Genomic DNA, 22,715 nt, shown 5'->3' on the forward strand with positions numbered 1-22,715 from the left:
TTAGACTAGAAAATGAAGAAGAGCTGCATGATTCGTAACGCCATTATGACCAGAAGCTAGTGCCATGGGTTCCTTTCAGGTATTTACTAATCCCCCACCCCAATTGAAGGTTACAGTAAGGAAGTCTGGGTATCGATTCCATGACTTTCATTTTATGACATTTCCAACAACAGTACAAGCCCGGCATGAAAAAAAAACAATAGGGTAAGACAGTACTTAGCAGCATCCCAACTCTCTAATTGAGAACTCGGGCTTAATTCTCTTGGAATTAGCGGACGACACAATTCATTTATATGTTGGGGTAAATAAAATTAACAACATAACTCTACTTCTACTTGTAATTTGAAAATGAACCTAAATATATAAAAGTAAAAACGTACCCGATCAGTATTTTTAACAGCTGCTTTTCTGGGACCTACTGTTTCCTTATTCTTGACTTGTTTTTTGATCAGATATTCAGCGTTCTCTGATAAATCAAATTATATATTCAGCAAACGAATAAACATCAAATAATAAGTGAAGAAAATAAAAATAAAACTGTTTATATATATATATATATATATATATATATATATATATATATATATATATATATATATATATATATATATATATATATATATATATATATATGTATATATATATATATATGTGTGAGTCTATATGCGTATATAAATATGGCAATTTTAAGTATAAAAGTATACAAACCTAGACCGTCCAGTGTCCGATTAATCATAGCCTCAAGCGTCTCTGCAACAAAAGAAATCGCTAATATATATATATATATGTATATATATATATATATATATATATATATATATATATATATATATATATATATATACATATATATATACACAGGTGTAACTTATATTTATATTTATATATGCGTACACACATTAACTTAACCCAATAAATATTTATTTAAGTATACATTTCTTCCGATCTCAAATACTATGAAGTCGAAAAGGTAACATTGATACTAACTTTGACCATCAAGTAGAAAGTTTAGTTTTTTGTTAAATTCTTTATATGCAATCACTGTTCTTCGTAGGTTAGCGTCATCTGAAGAAATAGATATCGTAATTTTGAAACATTTCTGTTCACACTTGCAAAATCTTTATTTGAAACATTTGAAACATCTTGAACTGTATATTAAAGTTTATTTTAATTAAATAATGATGCTAAGAAAACCTTTTAAAAAAAAAATTAAAAATAGTCACACCTTCACCTTCTATTCATTCACACACACACAAAACACACACACACAAAACACACACACACAAAACACACACACACACACACATATATATATATATATATATATATATATATATATATATATATATATATATATATATATATATATACATACATACATATATATATATATATATATATATATATATATATATATATATATATATATATATATATATATATATATATATATATATATATATGTGTGTGTGTGTGTGTGTGTGTGTGTGTGTGTGTGTGTGTGTGTGTGTGTGTGTGTGTACAATCCTTAGAAACATATAATTACCTGTGAATATCACTCTGAACTTAATCCGTATTTTATCTCCGAATAATATTTTCCACTCCCCTTCCAGCTTGTTGTCGTATAGTTTTACCACAACTACAATTCTCAAGTTGTCCCCATTGATTGTCTGTGTTGTGACATTAATGAACTTGCTGTGGCTGTCTACAATCATCACTTCCGGTACATTGTCGTACGTATCGATTTCATAAGTGAGTTCATCATTGATGGTACATTGGTACACTCCAGGTTGATAGAATGGGATGACACGGGTGATGGTACAAGGTTCATTCTTCATGCATATCTCTTCTTCACCTTTGCAGACTGAGATAAAACAAAAGTATGCATTATGTGAAAGTTTACATGTTACTATATCAAGATTTCAATTTTAAAAAAATGCTAAATTTTATAATTATGTCTCTCATTAATTCCGTTTAGTTAAAGTATAGTCAAACATTTTAACTCGAGCCCACTATTGAGTTTGATATGTGGAAATTTCACAATTCAATATAATTGTATTCTGTAATTGTTACATTAAATACATTTATTATTTCATACATTGCGTTGTTGAATAGTGGAGCGTTTTCTGTCAGCCCGAAAGTATCAAGTTCGGTTCTCGATTCGGACTCGTGCTTGTTAGGACGTCCCATCTCTGATAGGTACCTTTCTTATGTTGGGCAAGTAAAGGCCGCTGGGCAAGATGCTGACCACACTATCCCTTCATACGCCGAGGTCAAGTATGATATGTGGTGTCACACTTTTGCATTTAAAAAAAAGTAATAATAGAAAATGGTAGCCTTTATTTCGCGTCTTAAGAAACGGTTTTAATAAATTGAAATAAAAAAGGATTAAAATACTCTTTGTTGACAGAGCTCAATCAATATTTAAAAAAAATCAATGTTTAAAAAAAATCTAACTGAAATTGTGAGGGAGGGGGGGGGGGGGGTTGAAGACTCAGGCGTGGTGTCATTTAAATATGGAGGGCGGTTTCTGGCTTTTTGTAATGTCTTTTATTGATGATCCCTTTAGCAGCAAGCCTTACCTAAGGCAAAGTATAGCATAACGAAGCAGATAGATCTAATTGCTTTCATCTGAAAAGAAATAAAAAAGATTCTGAAATGTATCATTGGTTTACATAAAAAAAAAAAACAATACTAAAATTTAAAAATAAGAATTGTGATTTACGAATTAATAAGGGATAGCCGGTTGAGATTTATACAGTGTTTCTTCCAGACTTTTTTCTCCGGGGGGGCACTTGAAATCTTCGGGGGGGCGGTAAACTTTCTTCGGGGGGGGCGGACACTGTTAAAAGTATATATTTTCTATATAAATTATATAAATTTCATTTCGTTCGGGGGGGCGGTAAAAATTTTTCGGGGGGGCTTCGCCCCCCCCCGAAGAGATGCCTGGAAGAAACTCTGGATTTATAGATCCTGGTTGTTGAGGGTCTATACCCAGATGGAATATCACAAACAGCAGATGTAAAGGCGCCAAAATTGACATACCTTGTGACAAAAAAAGCGTCTCGCACAAGCCTGGCGCCTCGCTAGGCGCCGATAAAAAGTAAGCCAAGAAGTAGGCTATTTTTAATTCGTAGATTCAGTAATGTGTATGCTGTTGTTATTTGGTGTTTTTTGTATTGCGGAACTTGTTTTAACTTGTATTTAATTAATCTCCGAAAAAGGCGCCAATATATATATATATCTATACATCTATATATCTATCTATCTGTCTATATCTATATACATTATATCCAGTGGCGTAGCGAGGTCGGGTGTCACCCGGTGCGGCACTTAATGGTGTCACCCCCCCAGAAGCGTTGCGACCCTTCCCTGGGACAAACTTTCAAGTTTTCGATTTACACCCCCCCCCCCCTCAAACTTTCGATTTGCACCCCCCCCCCCTCAAGTTTTCGATTTGCACCCACCCCCCTCAAGTTTTCGATTTGCACCCCCCACTCAAACTTTCGATTTACACCCTCCCCTCAAGTTTTTCTCTATATATTGTGCTATTTTTTGCCTTGGTGTCACCCCCCTAAATGGTGTCACCCGGTGCGGTCCGCACCCCCCGCTCCCCCTCGCTACGCCCCTGATTATATATATATATATATATATATATATATATATATATATATATATATATATATATATATATATATATATATATATATATATATATATATATATATATATGGGGTGGGGGCGCCAAATAGAAAGTTCGCACCGGGCGGCGTGACAGGTCGCTATGCTAACTGGAAGGTGTACCTACCAGTTTAAAAAATCGCTGACTTTAGGCAGCATTAATGGAAACCTAGATAGAACAATTTGCGTAGTAAAGGGAGAGACAGATAGGTTACAACCCACCCAATCGAACACCCACATGACCAATACCCAGAGGCGTAGCGAGGGCGGGGCGGGGGTGCGGTTCCCACCGGTTGACACTATTTAGGGGGGGGGGGGCTGACACCAGCATTTAAATTGCAAATTGTGCAGTTAAAAATGTCTTTTGCTAGTTCCATCAATGATTAAATTAAAGTTAAATAGCCTTTTTAAGTAAAAATCGACAATTATTACAAGAGGATGGGGGTGTCATAAACGTGCTAACTATATATATATATATATATATATATATATATATATATATATATATATATATATATATATATATATGTAAGCTTTAAACACTGCAGACTTAATATTAACGATGTTTATCTATAGTCTGTACATTTGGCAATTTTTTTACCTTGGTGTCACCCCCCCCCCCAAATGGTGTCACCCGGTGCGGTCCGCACCCCCCGCCCCGCCCTTGCTACGCCTCTGCCTTTAGGACACAACCAGTCCACCCCTAATTTTCACATACCACAAGAATTCTTATAAGGTTTATCGATTTCATAACGTGAATGTATCAGTTACACTTCAACGTCGTTTAGAATATCCCGGGGCCAGTGCTTATAATCTAGTCTAGATGATACAATGCATGAAGCCAATATAGTAAACAATTATGATATTTGAATGAGGCTTAAAAGAACAGCGCTTTATTTTTTAAACTCCTTTACCGATGGTTTTCTTTATTTAAAAATATATAGGTCATGAAACAAGATGCTCGCATTAATAGGCTAGAAAACAACTTCCCGTTTGCGTGTATTCTATTTATACTTGACAAAACATGTTGTATTTGGGAATTACCGTGAAACAATCACATCATAATTAATTATAATAATTTTTGAACACCAAGCATACTTTAATTTGAGTACTAAAATGTCTAAAGTGAAACAGTTTATCGTAAATTGAAATCTTTCATAAGTATGGAATATCAATTTCGTAATATCAAGTTTATGAATGATTTGAACTAAGCCTTAATGACGTGGTGCTAGACACTTTGATAACACTATTTATACTCTTTATGAAATCAGCTGTATGCGAATTTTCGTACAGAGATAAACCATTAACTTTTAAAAGCAGCTGAAAGCAACAACAAAAATTATACAATTTTTTGTGTGTATAATTGTAGATAGGTAGGCCAATTTATCCAGTTCTGAATTTAAGAAGTCTTTAAACTTAACTATATAAAGGATCTAGAGAATTACATAATCTTGCTAATTGTAACTAGGTAATTCTAAACTTCATGATTTATTGTGAATGAATCCTTAGGTTCTTTTAAATTGTTTTAGGCTATTAAAGTTATTTTTTTTAAAAAACATATGGAATATTTATAAACAGAAAAGTGAAATTAATTCTATCTAGCTAAAAGCATAGTAATATTTATATACAGAAAAGTTGAATTAATTCTATCTAGCTAAAACGTATGTAATATTTATATACAGAAAAGTTGAACTAATTCTACATAGCTAAGAACATATGTAGGCCTAATATTTATATTCAGAAAAGTTGAATTAATTCTACCTTGCTAAAAAATATGTAATATTTATATACAGAAATGTTGAAATAATTCTACCTAGCTAAAAACATATGTAGGCCTAAGATTAATTATGTTCAGAAAAGTTGAATTAATTCTACCTAGCTAAAACATGTGTAGGCCTAATATTTATATACAGAAAAGTTAAATTAATTTTACCTAGCTAAAAACATATGTAGGCCTAATATTTATATAGGCCTACAGAAAAGTTGAATTAATTCTACCTTGCTAAAAACATATGTAATATTTATAACCAAAAATGTTTAATTAATTCTACCTAGCTAAAAACATACCTTTATTCAATACACGTGTTTTTAGAGAAACAGCCAACAAATTAAAACGACAATAGTACGATTTTAAGCACACTGTATCTGCCACTCCTATAAGCTAAATACATTTCCGATTACTCCTTGCGTAATCGGAAGTGTAGTTCGCGTATCAGACATGTGGGTGAAGATGGGGAGAAAGAGGCGGGGGTTAAATCTCTTCAAAAACTGAGGCGTCATCTATGGAAGCATAGTCACTAGTTAACAATTAATAACACATAAAACGCGATCTATAACGAAATTAGTTTTAATTTAAGTCAAGTCGCATTTGTTCAAGGATCAATCATTTTCTTCATTAAACTCGCCATGAAAATGTACAGATTACAAACATTCAAGTTAAACTTACTCTACAAATGTAAAAAAAAACAACAACAACAACATACCTTTACGCAGACGATATGGTAAAGACACCAGCAGAGATAGATTACAATCAAACGTTATGTGTTTATTACGTTGTATTTTATAGGTGTGCATCTTAAGTAGGCCTACACGTAATTTAAACGGATTTACCCCAATAATGTCTTTGTTGTGCAGGTTCTGACTCCAACTGACGATAGTAAAGATGGATCTAAAACTCGATAACGTGCCATTTCTTAAGATTAGATATCTCAAATAATTAATATCGGGAAATTGTATCGAACACGTAATGATTCATTTTGTTGATTATTTATGTTTTTTTTTCTCCCAAGCTTAATATTACTAATTTTAGTTTCTACTTGGAATTTAATGATACAAAATGAAATAAAATTACAAATGAAATTTTCTGTTCAGTTATTCAGCCAAGATAACAGCAGTGCTGTGTGACGATCCAGTGAGCTGTGGCCGCCATGTGTTCCCCCAAAAATGCCAGGCAAAAAAATAAAATAAAAAAATGAGTAAACAATTTTTTAAAGAGTTCGTTGTATGCAGTTTGCACAGGCTTCTGCACAGTTTAACACGAAAAAAAGAAAGGGGTAGAGGGTCCAGGTTTCACACACACAATATATAATGTTTCCATTGTATTTTTATATAAATATGTATATAAAACATATATATATATATATATATATATATATATATATATATATATATATATATATATATATATATATATATATAAATTAATATATATAGGCCTACAATATATATGAATATACAATGTTTCAGATCAAATAGGTGAGTAAAAAAATAGGCCGATTCTAGCCGGAAAAAGAACCGCATGCGCAACGGAGATAAACTACCGATGTTTTCGGTGGTGCTGCGCATGCGTTTGTTAACAAACAAACAGCAGAACCTTAGCCGTAGCCGTAGCCGTAGCCGTAGCCGTAGCCGTAGCCGTAGCCGTAGTCGTAGCCGTAGCCGTAGCCCTAGCCGTAGCCCTAGCCCTAGCCCTAGCCCTAGCCACAGCCACAGCCACAGCCACAGCCACAGCCACAGCCACAGCCACAGCCAGAGCCACAGCCATAGCCACAGCCATAGCCACAGCCATAGCCATAGCCATAGCCATAGCCATAGCCATAGCCATAGCCATAGCCATAGCCATAGCCATAGCCATAGCCATAGCCATAGCCATAGCCATAGCCATAGCCATAGCCATAGCCATAGCCATAGCCATAGCCATAGCCATAGCCATAGCCATAGCCATAGCCATAGCCATAGCCATAGCCATAGCCATAGCCATAGCCATAGCCATAGCCATAGCCATAGCCATAGCCATAGCCATAGCCATAGCCATAGCCATAGCCATAGCCATAGCCATAGCCATAGCCATAGCCATAGCCATAGCCATAGCCATAGCCATAGCCATAGCCATAGCCATAGCCATAGCCATAGCCATAGCCATAGGCCTAGGTCTAATTATAAAATATTCAATATGCCTAGCAAAAAAAAATAATAAATAAACAATTCTCTTTCAAGTGGATATGTTTTTATTAAGTTTCTGACTTGGCGGTAAATATATATATATATATATATATATATATATATATATATATATATATATATATATATATATATATATATATATATATATATATATAAAAAGATATGTCTTTTTTTATTTATTTACATGTATATATATATATATATATATATATATATATATATATATATATATATTTATGATGTGTATAAATATGTCTGTAAGCCCCTATGGAAATATCCAGCGAGCTCATGATTCAGATTATTGTATTTATGTTCGTGTTTTGATACATCTACCAGTATTAGATGTCTGTTGTTTGATCCCAACCCCATTTCGAACAGATGTAAACATCGAACACATTCCTTTGTAGTTCTCGTCCAGAAGTACTGGCTATAAACGCAGCTGTTGTTGAAATCAATGGCTGACATAGTCGCCATGGCTTAGCTGGGGGAAGTGTGTTCTAGAACAGAAGTTTATCATTTTCTATTTATACGTCGATTAACAATTATTAAGATGCTCTTAAATAATAGATTGCTCATGCACATATATAACACATAAAGGGGAAAATAGTAAAGAATAATTCACCCCCCCCCTCCATCAACACCGACACATCCTCCCCAACACTAACATCCGCACATCCCCCCAACACCAACACCCACACATCCCCCCAACACAAACACTAACACACACACATCCCCCAACACCAACACCCACACATCCCCCCAACACAAACACTAACACACACATCCCCCCTCACCAACACCCACACACCCCCAACCCCAATACCCGCACATCCATCCAATACTACACTCGCTTTTTCCCCCAACATCAAAACCCACACCCGCACACCCCCAACACCAACACACATACATTCCCCAACACCAACACCCACACATATCCCCCAACACCAACACCCACACCTCCCCACAATACCGATATCCACACATCCCCCCAACAACAACACCCATACATTCCCCAACACCAACACCCACACATATCCCCCAACACCAACACCCACACCTCCCCACAATACCGACATCCACACATCCCCCCAACACCAACACCCACACCTCCCCACAATACCGACATCCACACATCCCCCCAACACCAACACCCACACCTCCCCCGCACAGACTGACAACATTGATTGATACAACATACCGATAATTAACATAATTTGTAAAAGATCACTTTATCTTAGATCAATTCGTTTTAACTGAATTTTTAATCAATTTCAAAGCATGACATTGTCCAAAACAGAGCCCAATGTTTAGCTTGCGTATGTCATTAGTGTCCAACAAAACAATCAATCACGGATGTAACATTAAGAAACAAAAACAACATAATAAACTAAATCAAAGACTCAGTTATGGTACATTGTTTGAAACAACAGCCGTCTATCACAAAACACATATCATGGAAGCGATAAACAGATCTCGTCAAGGGCTAGACTCTCAGTGAACAAGCGGATTGGGAAATAAATAAAAGTGGGGAAAAATAAAAGTGGATAGGGAAATAGATCAGTGGCCTAGGAAATAGATAAGTGGCCTGATAAATAAATAAAGTGGCCTGGGAAATAGATAAGTGGCCTGATAAATAAATAAAGTGACCTGGGAAATAGATAAGTTGCCTGGGAAATACATAAAAAGGGCACGAAAATGGCCTGGAAAATAGATAAGTTGCTAAAAATGGCCTGGGAAATAGATAAAAGTGGCCTTGGTAATAGATAAAAGTGGGGGGAAAAATGGCCTGGAAAATAGAAAAAAGTGGCATAAAAGTGGCCTGGGAAATAAATAAAAGTTACCTCGGAAATATATAAAAATGGCCTCGAAAATAGATAAGTGGCCTGGGAGATAGATAAAAGTGGCCTCGGAAATAGGTAAGTGGCCTGGGAAATAAATAAAAAAATGTCATACTTTATTATTCTTCACCCAAGCCTTAAGACCGATGCCCATGAAGTCACTTTACAAATGCACTATTATAACATATCAAATTAAGACATGTTTTAAATACTATAGCACTAATAGGCCCATTACAGCACTGTTCCCGGCGGCCTACAGTAATTTTATCCTAGCGGCCCACCAGAATTTTATCCTAGCGGCCCACCAGAATTTTATCTTGACGGCCCACCGGAATTTTATCATGGCGGCCCATCTGGATTTTATCCACCACTTGGATTTCATACATGCCGCCCACCTGAATTTTATCACCCACTTGGATTTTATACATGCGGCCCACCTAAATTTTATCCCCACTTGGATTTTATACATGCGGCCCACCTGGATTTTATCCCCCACTTGGATTTTATCTTGGCGGTCCACCTGGATTTTATCTTGGCGGTCCAACCGGATTTTATCCACCACTTGGATTTTATCTTGGCAGCCAATCGTGATTTTATCCAGACGGCCCATTGGTATTTTATCCTTGCGGCCCGCCAGTAATTGTCATAATATCCCGGTGGCCCAGCCCACCCCTGCTCCCACTTTCTGCTACACAACCTGTGTACAACTATATGCAAAACTTCCTGATTTACTTGAAACTGTTTCCATGCATTTAAAGATTTCAAAACAACTTGAAACTGTTTCCATGCATTTGAAGATTGCAAAACAAACTATAGAGGGATTACAATCTTCAAACAGATTAGAAGAAATCAAGTGTAGAACAAAAGAAAACTACAATCGTAGACGACAAAAACAACATCAAATCAATCGCATGGTTTCAAATATATAATTGTTCTTTATTTTTATACACATCAAAACGGGCTAGTCATATTCGAACCGCTTAAATACATCGTGAGAAATTCATGTTGTTAGTATTGTAAGAATCGTGGTGTAGACATACGTTTATGTTGATTAACAGTAGGTAGGTTACTAAAGCTTTGGTCGCGTGAAAAGATACTTTGCATACAAGGATTTTCCTTTAAGGTAAGTTGCCGTTTTTGAAAGTTTTCACTTGTACTTAAGATTCTTTTCTTCACAGACAACAGTCGAGATCTCCAGAGTGTTATGCATTAATGATTTCATGCTTTTTTAAAAATGATTTTTTTTCCTTGCCTCTTCCCGCCGTCACACATCGTCACAAAAAGTCACACATCCTCACAAATTCACACATCTTTACTAAACGTCACGCATCTTTGCTAAACGTCACACATCGTCACAAAACGTCACACATCTTCACAAAGTCACACATCGTCACAAAACGTCACACATCGTCACATACAGGCAGGGGTGGACTGGCTGTGCCCAATAGGTCCGTGGAATTTTTAAAAGGGCCCCTAACCACAAATTGAATTTTTCATTGTGGATTTTCTCTCAATCGAAGCCTGCATTGTTCGTCTTGGTATAAAGCAGGGGTCGCCAAACTACGGCCCGCGGGTCGGATCCGGCCCCCGAGGTCCTCTAATCCGGCCCGCGGAGTTCTATTTGTCAATGGGAAATAAATCTGTTGGAGGTGGCTGAGGAACTTTGCCCAGAAAATACAAAACAATTTGAAAATGTAGCTTTGGGTGCAAATACCATTTATAGGTTTTTTTTTTAAAAATAAGTCTTTGCTTAAGTAAGACTTTCTTAATATTAAAACATTTGCATCAAAGTGTTTCTCTCAGACTTTTTCTCCGGGGGGGGGGGGCACCTGTAATTTGTATATATTTCACTATAAATTATATTTTCTTGTGGGTGGGGGGGGGGCGATAATAGACGTTCTTTAAGGAAGGGGGGCTCTGCTACCCCAAAGAGATGCCTGGAAGAAACTCTGGCCCCCGAACCGATATTTGATTGTTAACGCGGCCCTCGGGCTGAAATGTTTGGAGACCACTGGTATAAAGGAACGAAGAAGATAAAATGAAAAAAAAACCACCAATTAAAAAACCCACTAATAACACTGTTAGAACCTGGGGTTTACCGATTTTTTCTGTGGGGGGGGGGGGGGTCCATCGGGATTTTCCCCGTTAGCCCGGCTAGATTGTCCTCCCCTGCACACCGTTATAAATAGGCCAGACCCTCCCACCTAGATGACGGCACCCCTCGGTCTACCAAACTCCGACCACTCCCGAAAATGGTGAGGTCATTTATGGAAGACCAATGTAGTTAATTAATTATCTAACAAAATATCTACGTCCGACACCTTATAAAAATATCCGATTAAAATTACGATTCTGGATAAAAATCCGTATTCAATGACATTTTTTGTTTTCCGGTTAGTTTTGAAGTTGAGAATTTGGTTTTGGTTTCGGTTTAGAGACAGACGAAACTATCAACCCAGCGCCCGTTGTATTTCTCCCTCAACGCCATGTATCTTGTACATTAAATATTTACACGGAGGAAAAAAAGAAAACTTTCGTTTCATGTAGTAAACAAGCTGAATGGAATTTGTTTGGGTGTGCTAGGTCATTAACTCCACACCGCGCGCTGTGTTTAGAAAAAAAAAAACTCGTTACACGTCACTCCGAGTTGGCTATTAACACTATTTGGGTGGGGATCAACCACAGAATCAGTGTTTTTGTGTAACTTTTTTCTCCGGGGTGGGGGGGGGGGGGGAGGAAGGGGGTGCGCTTGAAATTTTCGAGGGGTGGGAGGATGGACTTAATTTTCTTGGGAAGATGGGGCAGACACTGGTAAAAGTTCATTTTTTTCTATATAAATTCAATTTTTTTCAATATGTGTGTAAAATTAAAATTCGCATTAATTTGTTAAAACAATATAACAGAGCGACAAAGGACATACTTTAAAGAAACCGTTGAACTCGGGGCGCCAAATCGCCCCATGCCGGGGCGCGGAAGCACGCGCCTAATTCGATATAGGCAACGATTATTTTTACCCATTGTGTCTTTAGTATTTAGTCTTTTTTTAAACGATCTAATGGCCAAAGTGCTTTGCGATATTAATAAAAAAGATTTTTTTTAAAAAAAACCTCCCCTGGAGTGTTTTAATCTACTCTCCGATGTTTTATTGCGATCGGATGAACTAGTTCAAACCACAATCGACTTTATTGGTATATACCCTATATAGAGAAGAATTGAATCGGGCCCAACCGGGGCGCCACCCCAGCGAATTTGATTTTTTTTTCGCAGATACCTTACCAGGTATATTTTTAACAGCTTCCCAAAGTTTCATGGCAATCGGATGAAAGATGTAGCAATGCAAAAAAGACAAGCAAAACAACAAGCAGACAGACAGACAGACAGACATTGCTTTTTATATATGTAGATAAGGGGCAAGTTAGGGGGCAATTTTACGACTTAACACCTTAGAGAGCTCAAGTAGTCGCAATCATTTTTAGCTAACACTTGACATCGACATTAGCCTAACACTGGCAGTAAAAAAAAAACCGCAGTTTTCATGCAATGGTTTGAGAGGATTCGGCGCACAGAAGATTTATACACACAATAGGACTTGACTAGCAAACACAATAAAGTAGACTAGCAAATATAGTTAAGTAGAACAGCAAATACAATTAAGTAGACCAGCAAACACAGTAAAGTACACCAGTGGCGTAGCTAGTTCGGGTGTCACCCGGTACGGCAACTTATTGATTATTAGTTATTGAAAAAAATATTCAACTTAACTTTTATTTCCAGTGTAAATTTAGCAGTTAATGTCAACCCGCCTCCACTATTCTAGGAGGATAGTTTTAAAAGTGTGCAAAGTTTAAAGTAACGATGATTATCCATAGTCCGTTATTAATAAGGCCGGACGCAGAGTTTCTTCCAGGCAACCCCCCGCCCCCCACCCTCCCCCGAAAATACGAAATGAAATTTGTATAATTTATATAGAAAATATATACTTTTAACAGTGTCCGCCCCGCCCCCCAAAGAAAGTCTACCGCCCCCCCCCCCCCCCCCCAAAATTTCAAGTGCCCCCATCCCCCGGAGAAAAAAGTCTGGAAGAAACACTGGCTGGACGTAGCATTGTGTTTTCTCTATAGTTAGCATGTTTACCTCATTGGGTCATCCCCCCACCCTCCCCCCCGCCCATTTTGTCGGGATCGTAAATTTGTACTTAAAATACTTTTTAAATCTAATTTTGAATTGAACTAGCAAAAAGCATTTTCTACTATATATATATATATATATATATATATATATATATATATATATATATATATATATATATATATATATATATATATATATATATATATATATATATATATATATATATATATATATATATATATATATATATATATATATATATATATATATATATATATATATATATATATATATATATATATATATATATATATATATATATATATATATATATATATGTATATATATATATGTCTTGGTTTCGCCCCCCTAAATGGTGCCGCCCGGTGGGGTCCGCACCTCCCCCATCTCCCGCCTCGCGACGCCTCTGATGTAAACTAGCGAACGCAATTAAGTAGACATGTAATTTGTTAATAAATTTGACTAATCAAGATTGAAAAGTAGGTTAGCAAACATTGAAAAGTAGACTACTAATTTGTTAATACAGTGAAGTTGATAACACAGAGTAAACTAGACTAGCACACAGTAAAGTAGACGAGACAACACAGTAAACTAGCATACACAGTAGACTAGCAAACACAGTAGACTAGCAAACACAGTAGACTAGCATACACAGTAGACTAGCAAACACAGTAAAGTAGACTAGCAAATACAGAAGAATAGCAAACACAGTAGACTAGCAAACACAGTACACTAGCAAACACAGTAGAAATAACAAACAGTAGAATAGCAAACGCAGTAGACTAGCATACACAGTAGACTAGCATACACAGTAGACTAGCAAACACAGTAGAATAGCAAACACAGTAGAATAGCAAACACAGTAGATTAGTAAACACAGTAGACTAGCAAACACAGTAGAGTAGACTAACAAACACAGTAGACTAGCAAACATAGTAGATTAGCAAACACAGTAGACTAGCAAACACAGTAAAGTAGACTAGCAAACACAGTAGACTAGCATACACAGTAGACTAGCAAACACAGTAGACTAGCAAACACAGTAGACTAGCATACACAGTAGACTAGCAAACATAGTAGACTAGCAAACACAGTAGACTAGCAAACACAGTAGACTAGCAAACACAGTAGACTAGCATACACAGTAGACTAGCAAACATAGTAGACTAGCAAACACAGTAGACTAGCAAACACAGTAGACTAGCATACACAGTAAAGTAGACTAGCAAACACAGTAGACTAGCAAACACAGTAGACTAGCAAACACTGTAGACTAGCAAACACAGTAGACTAGCAAACATATTAGACTAGCAAACACAGTAGACTAGCAAACACAGTAGACTAGCAAACACAGTAGACTAGCATACACATTAGACTAGCAAACACAGTAGACTAGCAAACACAGTAGACTAGCAAACACAGTAGACTAGCAAACACAGTAGACTAGCAAACACTGTAGACTAGCACACACAGTAGACTAGCATACACAGTAGACTAGCAAACACAGTTAAGTAGACTAGCAAACACAGTAGACTAGCAAACACATTAAAGTAGACTAGAAAACACAGTAGAATAGCAAACACATTAAAGTAGACTAGCAAACACAGTAGACTAGCATACACATTAAAGTAGACTAGCAAACACATTAAAGTAGACTAGCAAACACAGTAGACTAGCAAACACATTAAAGTAGACTAGAAAACACAGTAGACTAGCAAACACATTAAAGTATACTAGAAAACACAGTAGACTAGCAAACACATTAAAGTAGACTAGCAAACACAGTAGACTAGCAAACACAGTAGACTAGCAAACACAGTAGACTAGCAAACACAGTAGACTAGCATACACATTAGACTAGCATACGCATTAGACTAGCAAACACAGTAGACTAGCAAACATAGTAGAATAGCAAACACAGTAAAGTAGACTAGCATACACAGTAGAATAGCAAACACAGTAAAGTAGAATAGCATACACAGTAGACTAACATACACAGTAGACTAGCATACACAGTAGACTAGCCAACACAGTAGAATAGCAAACACAGTAGACTAGCAAACACAGTATACTAGCATACACAGTAGACTAGCAAACACATTAGACTAGCAAACACATTAAAGTAGACTAGCAAACACAGTAGACTAGCAAACACAGTAGACTAGCAAACACAGTAGACTAGCAAACACAGTAGACTAGCAAACACAGTAGACTAGCACACACAGTAGACTAGCATACACAATAGACTAGCACACACAGTAGACTAGCAAACACAGTAGATTAGCAAATACAGTAGACTAGCAAACACATTAAAGTAGACTAGCAAACACAGTAGACTAGCAAACACAGTAGACTAGCAAACACAGTAGACTAGCAAAAACAGTAAAGTAGACTAGCAAACACAGTAGAATAGTAAACACAGTAGACTAGCAAACACAGTAGACTAGCAAACACAGTAGACTAGCATACACAGTAGACTAGCCAACACAGTAGAATAGCAAACACAGTAGACTAGCAAACACAGTAGACTAGCAAACACAGTAGACTAGCAAACAAAGTAGACTAGCAAACAAAGTAGACTAGCAAAGACAGTAGACTAGCAAACACAGTAGACTAGCAAAAACAGTAAAGTAGACTAGCATACACAGTAGATTAGCAAACACAGTAGAATAGCAAACAAAGTAGACCAGCAAACACGGTAGACTAGCAAACACAGTAGACTAGCAAACACAGTAGACTAGCAAACACAGTAGACTCGCAAACACAGTAGACTAGCAAACACATTAAAGTAGACTAGCAAACACAGTAGACTAGCAAACAAAGTAGACTAGCAAACACAGTAGAATAGCAAACACAGTAGACTAGCAAACACAGTAGAATAGCAAACACAGTAGACTAGCAAACACAGTAGACTAGCAAACACAGTAGACTAGCATACACAGTAGAATAGCAAACACAGTAGACACGCAAACACAGTAAATTAGCATACACAGTAGACTAGCATACACAGTAAACTAGCATACACAGTGGACTAGCAAACATATTAGACTAGCAAACAATTTAGACTAGAAAACACAGGAGACTAGCAAACACAGTAGACTAGCAAACACAGTAAAGTAGACTAGCATACACAGTAGACTAGCATACACAGTAGACTAGCAAACATAGTAGACTAGCAAACACAGTAGACTAGCAAACACAGTAAAGTAGACTAGCAAACATAGTAGACTAGCAAACAATTTAGACTAGCATACACAGTAGACTAGAAAACACAGTAGAATATCAAACACAGTAGACTAGTAAACACAGTAAAGTAGACTAGCATACACAGTAAACTAGCATACACAGTAGACTAGCAAACATATTAGACTAGCAAACACAGTAGACTAGCAAACACAGTAGACTAGCAAACACATTAGACTAGCAAACATATTAGACTAGCAAATAGACTAGCAAACACAGTAGACTAGCACACACAGTAGACTAGCATAAACAGTAAAGTAGACTAGTATACACAGTAGACTAGCATAAACAGTAAAGTAGACTAGCAAACACAGTAGACTAGTAAACACAGTAGACTCGCAAACAATTTAGACTAGCATACACAGTAGACTAGAAAACACAGTAGAATATCAAACACAGTAGACTAGTAAACACAATAGACTAGCAAACATTGTAGACTAGTAAACACAGTAGAATAGCAAACACAGTAGGCTAGCAAACACAGTAGACTAGCAAACACAGTAGACTAGCAAACACAGTAGACTAGCAAACACAGTAGACTAGCAAACACAGTAGACTAGCATACACAATAGACTAGCAAACCCAGTAGACTAGCAAACACAGTAGACTAGCAAACACAGTAGAATAGCAAACACAGTAAAGTAGAATAGCATACACAGTAGACTAACATACACAGTAGACTAGCATACACAGTAGACTAGCCAACACAGTAGAATAGCAAACAAAGTAGACTAACAAACACAGTAGACTAGCAAACACAGTTTTTATAATTGTTAATTTATAAACGTAATGTTTTAATAAAATTAAAAAGCAATTCATCATTATTTGAAGCATAGTCTACCATAACACTATTTTGAAAAGGGACGCTATCGATTATTATAAACGTAATAATCCATTCACATTATTTCCCTTGTTTGTTTAACAAATACATTTTTAGGATGAAAAATAATGTAGAAAACAACACTGCTGATATGTATTTAATGTCTGCTAAATAGAATACAATTATATTTAGATGTTTTATACGTATTTCCGATTTTATAATTGCTTGTTGATAACTGAAATATATGAAGAGAGTTGAGGTACGCTCATTATTAGATGTTTTATACGTTTTAATAATTGCTTGTTGAATTTACACAAAGTAAAGAAATAAGTCCACAAATGCATATTTTCACAGGTTTTGTCAAGTTTAAAATTACAAGACAGCAGCCATGATGGTTCATTGGATTCTGGGACTGTGTGTGTTGATGGCTGGAGCCACAGCTAATCCATGTATGATACACACCTATGTTGATTAATTAAGCAGTGGATTATTAATTAAGAATCTACAGGAATGTTAACTGAGGGCATTTTTCCGTATATTTGTATTTTTTGTCCAGGTACATTTACCTTTTTAAAATGCAAAAAAATATGTATGAAAATGTAAATTTACCGTTAAAACGATTGTGGTATTTAGTTAAAAAGATGATTATATATGTAAAAAATATTTTTTCTAAATCGAAAAAAAACAAACATAAAATAAATAAATGGAAAATAAAGCTAAGTACGGCCCTCTACCTTATTAAAGAATAAAATATATAATATTTTATTACTTCTGATGTAGCCTATGTTTGTTTATTTATACCACACCGCTGATAATATTTGTATTTGGGTTATTGTTTATTCTCAATATTTGAACCATACAATGTGTAGGCCCACCCTCTATCCAGTACTTTTAAGTTAACTAAATCACTTTACTACATTGTACATACACTTAAGTAGCCATGGTTACTATTTCTTTTTCATGTTTACAAATCGTCCAATTAGTCAAGCGATCGCTATTGGTAAGTCATTAATTATTCAATTTTTATCTCTGTAGAATGACATCAATTGTAAGACTGTATTTTTATTTTTCACCCCCCTGGCGACATTCCGTTGTAGGTATCTTTGTCTTTTCGTGCCCAAGACACATGGGCAAGATGAAGTAGAGTTCATCTGATTCATTGACCACGGCATATGAAGGGATAATGTGGTCAGAACTATGCCAAGCCGTCTTAAGTTAGGTACCCATCAGAGCTGGGCAGAGGTGTAGCGACCCTTCCAGGCGCCCGGGGACAAACTTTCGATTTGCACCCCTCCCCCCTCAAACTTTCGATTTGCACCCCCCCCTTCAAACTTTCGATTACTTTTTCCAACCCATTTTGGCGCCCCTTAAGGTCGGCGCCCGGGGACATATGTCCCCCCTGTCCCCCCATCGCTACGCCTCTGAAGCTGCGTGGATTCAGCGACGTTCCACTGATTTGAACTAGAGACTTTAGGGTTAGCAGTCTAGTTCTCTACCGCCAGGCCACGCCAAGGATAGTGCATAAAAGTGTATAACTCTGTATTTAAAACAACATAAACGTATAGTAAAAGTATTCTTGGTTTTCTGCTTGGAGACGAGTGACATAGACTGCAATGTTGTCAACTGTAATGCAACTGAAAACAATGCTGAGGATCCTTTTGGCCCGGATGGCCCACCACCGCCTGTGTTGGATGAGGTAGGTGTGGGGGGGGGGATGTATGTGTGGGCTGGGGTGTGGGGATGTATAGACGTGGTCGGTATTGGGAATTTATGTGTGGGGGAAGGGGTGTGTGTAGATGTATGGGGAATTTATGAGTGAGGGAGGGGGTTATGGAGGTGTATAGATTTGGTAGGTCTTTGGAATTTATGTGTGGGGGGGGGGTGTAGATGTATAGACTTGGTTGGTATGGGGAATTTATGTGTGGGGGAGGGGTGTGTGTAGATGTATGGGGAATTTATAAGTGGGGGAGGGGGTGTGGTGGTGTATAGATTTGGTCGGTATGGGGAATTTATGTGTGGGGGAGGGGTGGGTTGGAGATGTATAGTCTTGGTCGGTATGAAGGAATTTATGTGTGGGGAGGGGGTCGGGCTTGGGAAGTTTTTAGACGTGGTAGGCACGAGGAATTTATGAATGGGATGGTGGGGGTGGGTGGGGATGAATAGACATGGAAAGTGTACGTGGAACTGTCATTTGGGACGGTCGGGGGTGGGTTGGGTATGTCTAGAAACGATACGTGCACAAGAAATGTATGTGTGTGTGTGTGTGGGGGGGGGGGGGGTTAGTGATGTTTATGCAAAATAAGTCTAAGGGGAATTTAAGTTTGGGAGGGTGAAGGGTTATGTCTAGACATTGTAAGTGTACAAGAAATGTATGTATCAAGATAAAATTGACAGTATTTCTACACTTAATGTATATAGGATCGTAGGATGTGTGTGGGGGGTGGGTGGGGGTGGGTGGGGGTGGGAGGGTGGCTCTTTTCTTCAGAGAAAAAAAAAATTCTTGATATATGAATGAGCGGAAGTGGTAAACAGTTTTGTTTATCAATGAATGGGAGGTACCCCACCCACCCCAGGATTCGCCTGGTGTTCTAAACTACGATTTGAACTGTTGAATCAAAATATTTTTAAACAATCAAACATGTTTGATTTTTTTCCACCAGTCTACCCCTGATGACACTGATGTCACTGCCGTCTCTAACTCAACAGTAAGTTACAAACAGACTTATCAGCTACATTCATATACTAGTTAAACTGCTTAAAACCTTCTTAGACTATAGAAGAGGCGTAGCGACCCCTCCCGGCGCCCGGGACAAACTTTCAATTTGGCACCCCTCCCCCAATATATTTTTTTTAGATTATAATTCAAAACTGCAGCTAAAATGAGATTTTAATTTTTTTTTCACCCCATTTTGGCGCTCCTAGGGTCGGGGACATATGTACCCCCTGCCCCCCACCCCTTCGCTACGCCTCTGGACTATGGTTAGCAACGTACCAGACATTAGCTACATTCATATACAAAATAAACTGCTTAAAACCTTCTAAGACAACAGTAAGTTACTTAACAGACTTATAAGTACATTCATATACATGTTGAATTGGTTAAAACCTTCTAAGACAACAGTAAGTTACTTAACAGACTTATCAGTACATTGATATACATGTTAAATTGGTTAAAACCTTGTGAGACAACAGTAAGTCATTAACCAGAATTATCAGCTACATCCCTATACAAGTTAAATAGCTTAAAAATCTTAATTTTTAAGTCATCTTCATTACTATGGTTTTGGTGTCGTTCATAAATAATGTAACATTGATCTAGGTCGGGGGAGGGGGTGGGAAGAATAGCGGCCGTCTTTGACTTTTGTGACGACAGGGGACGGAGAGGGTGGGGGTGGTGTGTGTGTGTGCAAATAATGGCGTCAAACACATTAAATAAAAAAAGGTTTAAAAAGTTAAATATTGATCTTTAAACTATATTTCTCTATTTAGATACTTGTTTTTGTAAAAAAAAAAAAAATAGATTCATGTACAGATGTTAATCAGGACTGTTACCATTTTTACTGTTTTAAGTATTATTGTAAAAAAATCATCTTTGCTTCTGAATTATGGGTTTAATTAACAATCTTGCACACTTGCTATTGTAGAAAAGTTTACATTGAGCTGATATTCCTTTTTTAAAAGTTGTTTGGGGGTGTTTTAAATACCCTAAATTTATATATTTTTTAGAATAGATAGGCTAAATGTTATTTCTATATTTTTATTGTCACATGAAAACGTAACCGTATACACTACTATTTTTTTCAGCCAATGCCTCTGGATACCAGTACACACAAACGTGCTCACTGCAAGAAGAACAAACACAATAATCCTATACCTAATAACATTTAAAGCTGACATATTTAAACCAGACATTTCTAAACTTGACAAAATCTAAAGCTGACAATTTAAACCTGACAAAATCTAAAGCTGACAAATCTAAACCTGACAAATCTAAAGCTAACTAATTTAAACCTGAAATATCTAAACCTGACAAAATCTAAAGCTAACATACATAAACCTGACAAAATCTAAAGCTAACATACATAAACCTGACAAAATCTAAAGCTGAAAATTTTTAACCTAACATAACAAAAAAATTAAAAATCTAAAGCCGACAAAAATCATTAAAACGAATAAATCTAAAAAGAAAATACTTTATTCCTCATAGTAGATAATAAAATTAATTATTTAAAAATGATAAAAAATAAATTAAAAAATCAACATATTTAGAAATTAACAACGACTTGTCTTTTATAGTAAAATTCTAAATTTGATTCATAAAGCCTTAGTATTACAATACAGAAAGTTATTTTTTAAAACACATTGTAGAAAAAAAAGCCCTGTTAAAAATGTATGCAAAACCATTTTAAAAAGTGTTTTCCATTTACTATGTTCATAAACAACTATAGCTCTGAAAGATTTTTGTTGTGGCACTTATGTTCAATAAAAATTAAAAACACTTTCTTCCCAAAATGACATGTTTTGACTTTTTAGTTATTTTTAATGTTCGTTTGTGTCTTGTCCTTCTTCGTTCTTAAATTTAGTATTGGAAGCCATTGACTTTGCTTTCAGCCTGTTTTGGAGTTGTCTCTCCTAGAAGAGTGGCTGTTCACAGCTACGAGCTTCATCTGCCCGAGGGTTCAAACTCGAGTATTTTCAATTTAACAATCATGAGCTTTACCGACTCCACCGAAGCGAACCCTTATTTGGCGTGCAAATGATTTAATTTAATTACCAAAATGTTCAGGCCTAGAAGTAACGACTCAAAATTTCGAACTAGTGGTATGATTATTGCAGTAACTAATGTATATTAATTAATTAATTAATTTTTTTAACAATAATCAATTATTCAACGAGTGTATTTTTATTTTCATTATACAATATCAAATAACATGGTGTTCGTTAAGATGATAGTTAAGGGGAGCTAGCATGATAATTCTGAAATTTAAATAAGCCGAATAGCCTCCCCTGATATAAAT

General features: G+C 36.4%; 2 protein-coding genes across 2 annotated transcripts; one reads left to right on the top strand and one right to left on the bottom strand.

The window, feature by feature from the left end:
- Positions 1 to 380: 380 nt before the first annotated feature.
- Positions 381 to 6,211, bottom strand: LOC131928063 (uncharacterized; the record flags this gene model as incomplete). Its single annotated transcript, XM_059283973.1, has 6 exons — positions 6,165 to 6,211; positions 2,583 to 2,631; positions 1,547 to 1,864; positions 988 to 1,065; positions 709 to 750; positions 381 to 466 (listed from the first exon to the last, which is right to left on the bottom strand). Coding segments are annotated over exons 2-6 (573 nt in total), but the record flags the coding sequence as incomplete, so codon positions are not given.
- Positions 6,212 to 10,433: 4,222 nt separating this feature from the next.
- On the top strand, positions 10,434 to 22,212 carry LOC131928068 (uncharacterized). Its single transcript, XM_059283979.1, has 6 exons — positions 10,434 to 10,605; positions 18,052 to 18,146; positions 18,681 to 18,697; positions 19,292 to 19,393; positions 20,358 to 20,402; positions 21,502 to 22,212. The coding sequence occupies exons 2-6, from the start codon at positions 18,086 to 18,088 to the stop codon at positions 21,583 to 21,585; spliced, it is 309 nt and encodes a 102-aa protein (XP_059139962.1). The 5' UTR covers positions 10,434 to 10,605; positions 18,052 to 18,085; the 3' UTR covers positions 21,586 to 22,212.
- The last annotated feature ends 503 nt before the right edge of the window (positions 22,213 to 22,715 follow it).

The sequence above is a fragment of the Physella acuta genome, unplaced genomic scaffold, assembly GCF_028476545.2.
Source record: "Physella acuta isolate Inbredline_101_S28 unplaced genomic scaffold, ASM2847654v3 ptg001459l, whole genome shotgun sequence".
Taxonomy (NCBI): domain Eukaryota; kingdom Metazoa; phylum Mollusca; class Gastropoda; family Physidae; genus Physella; species Physella acuta.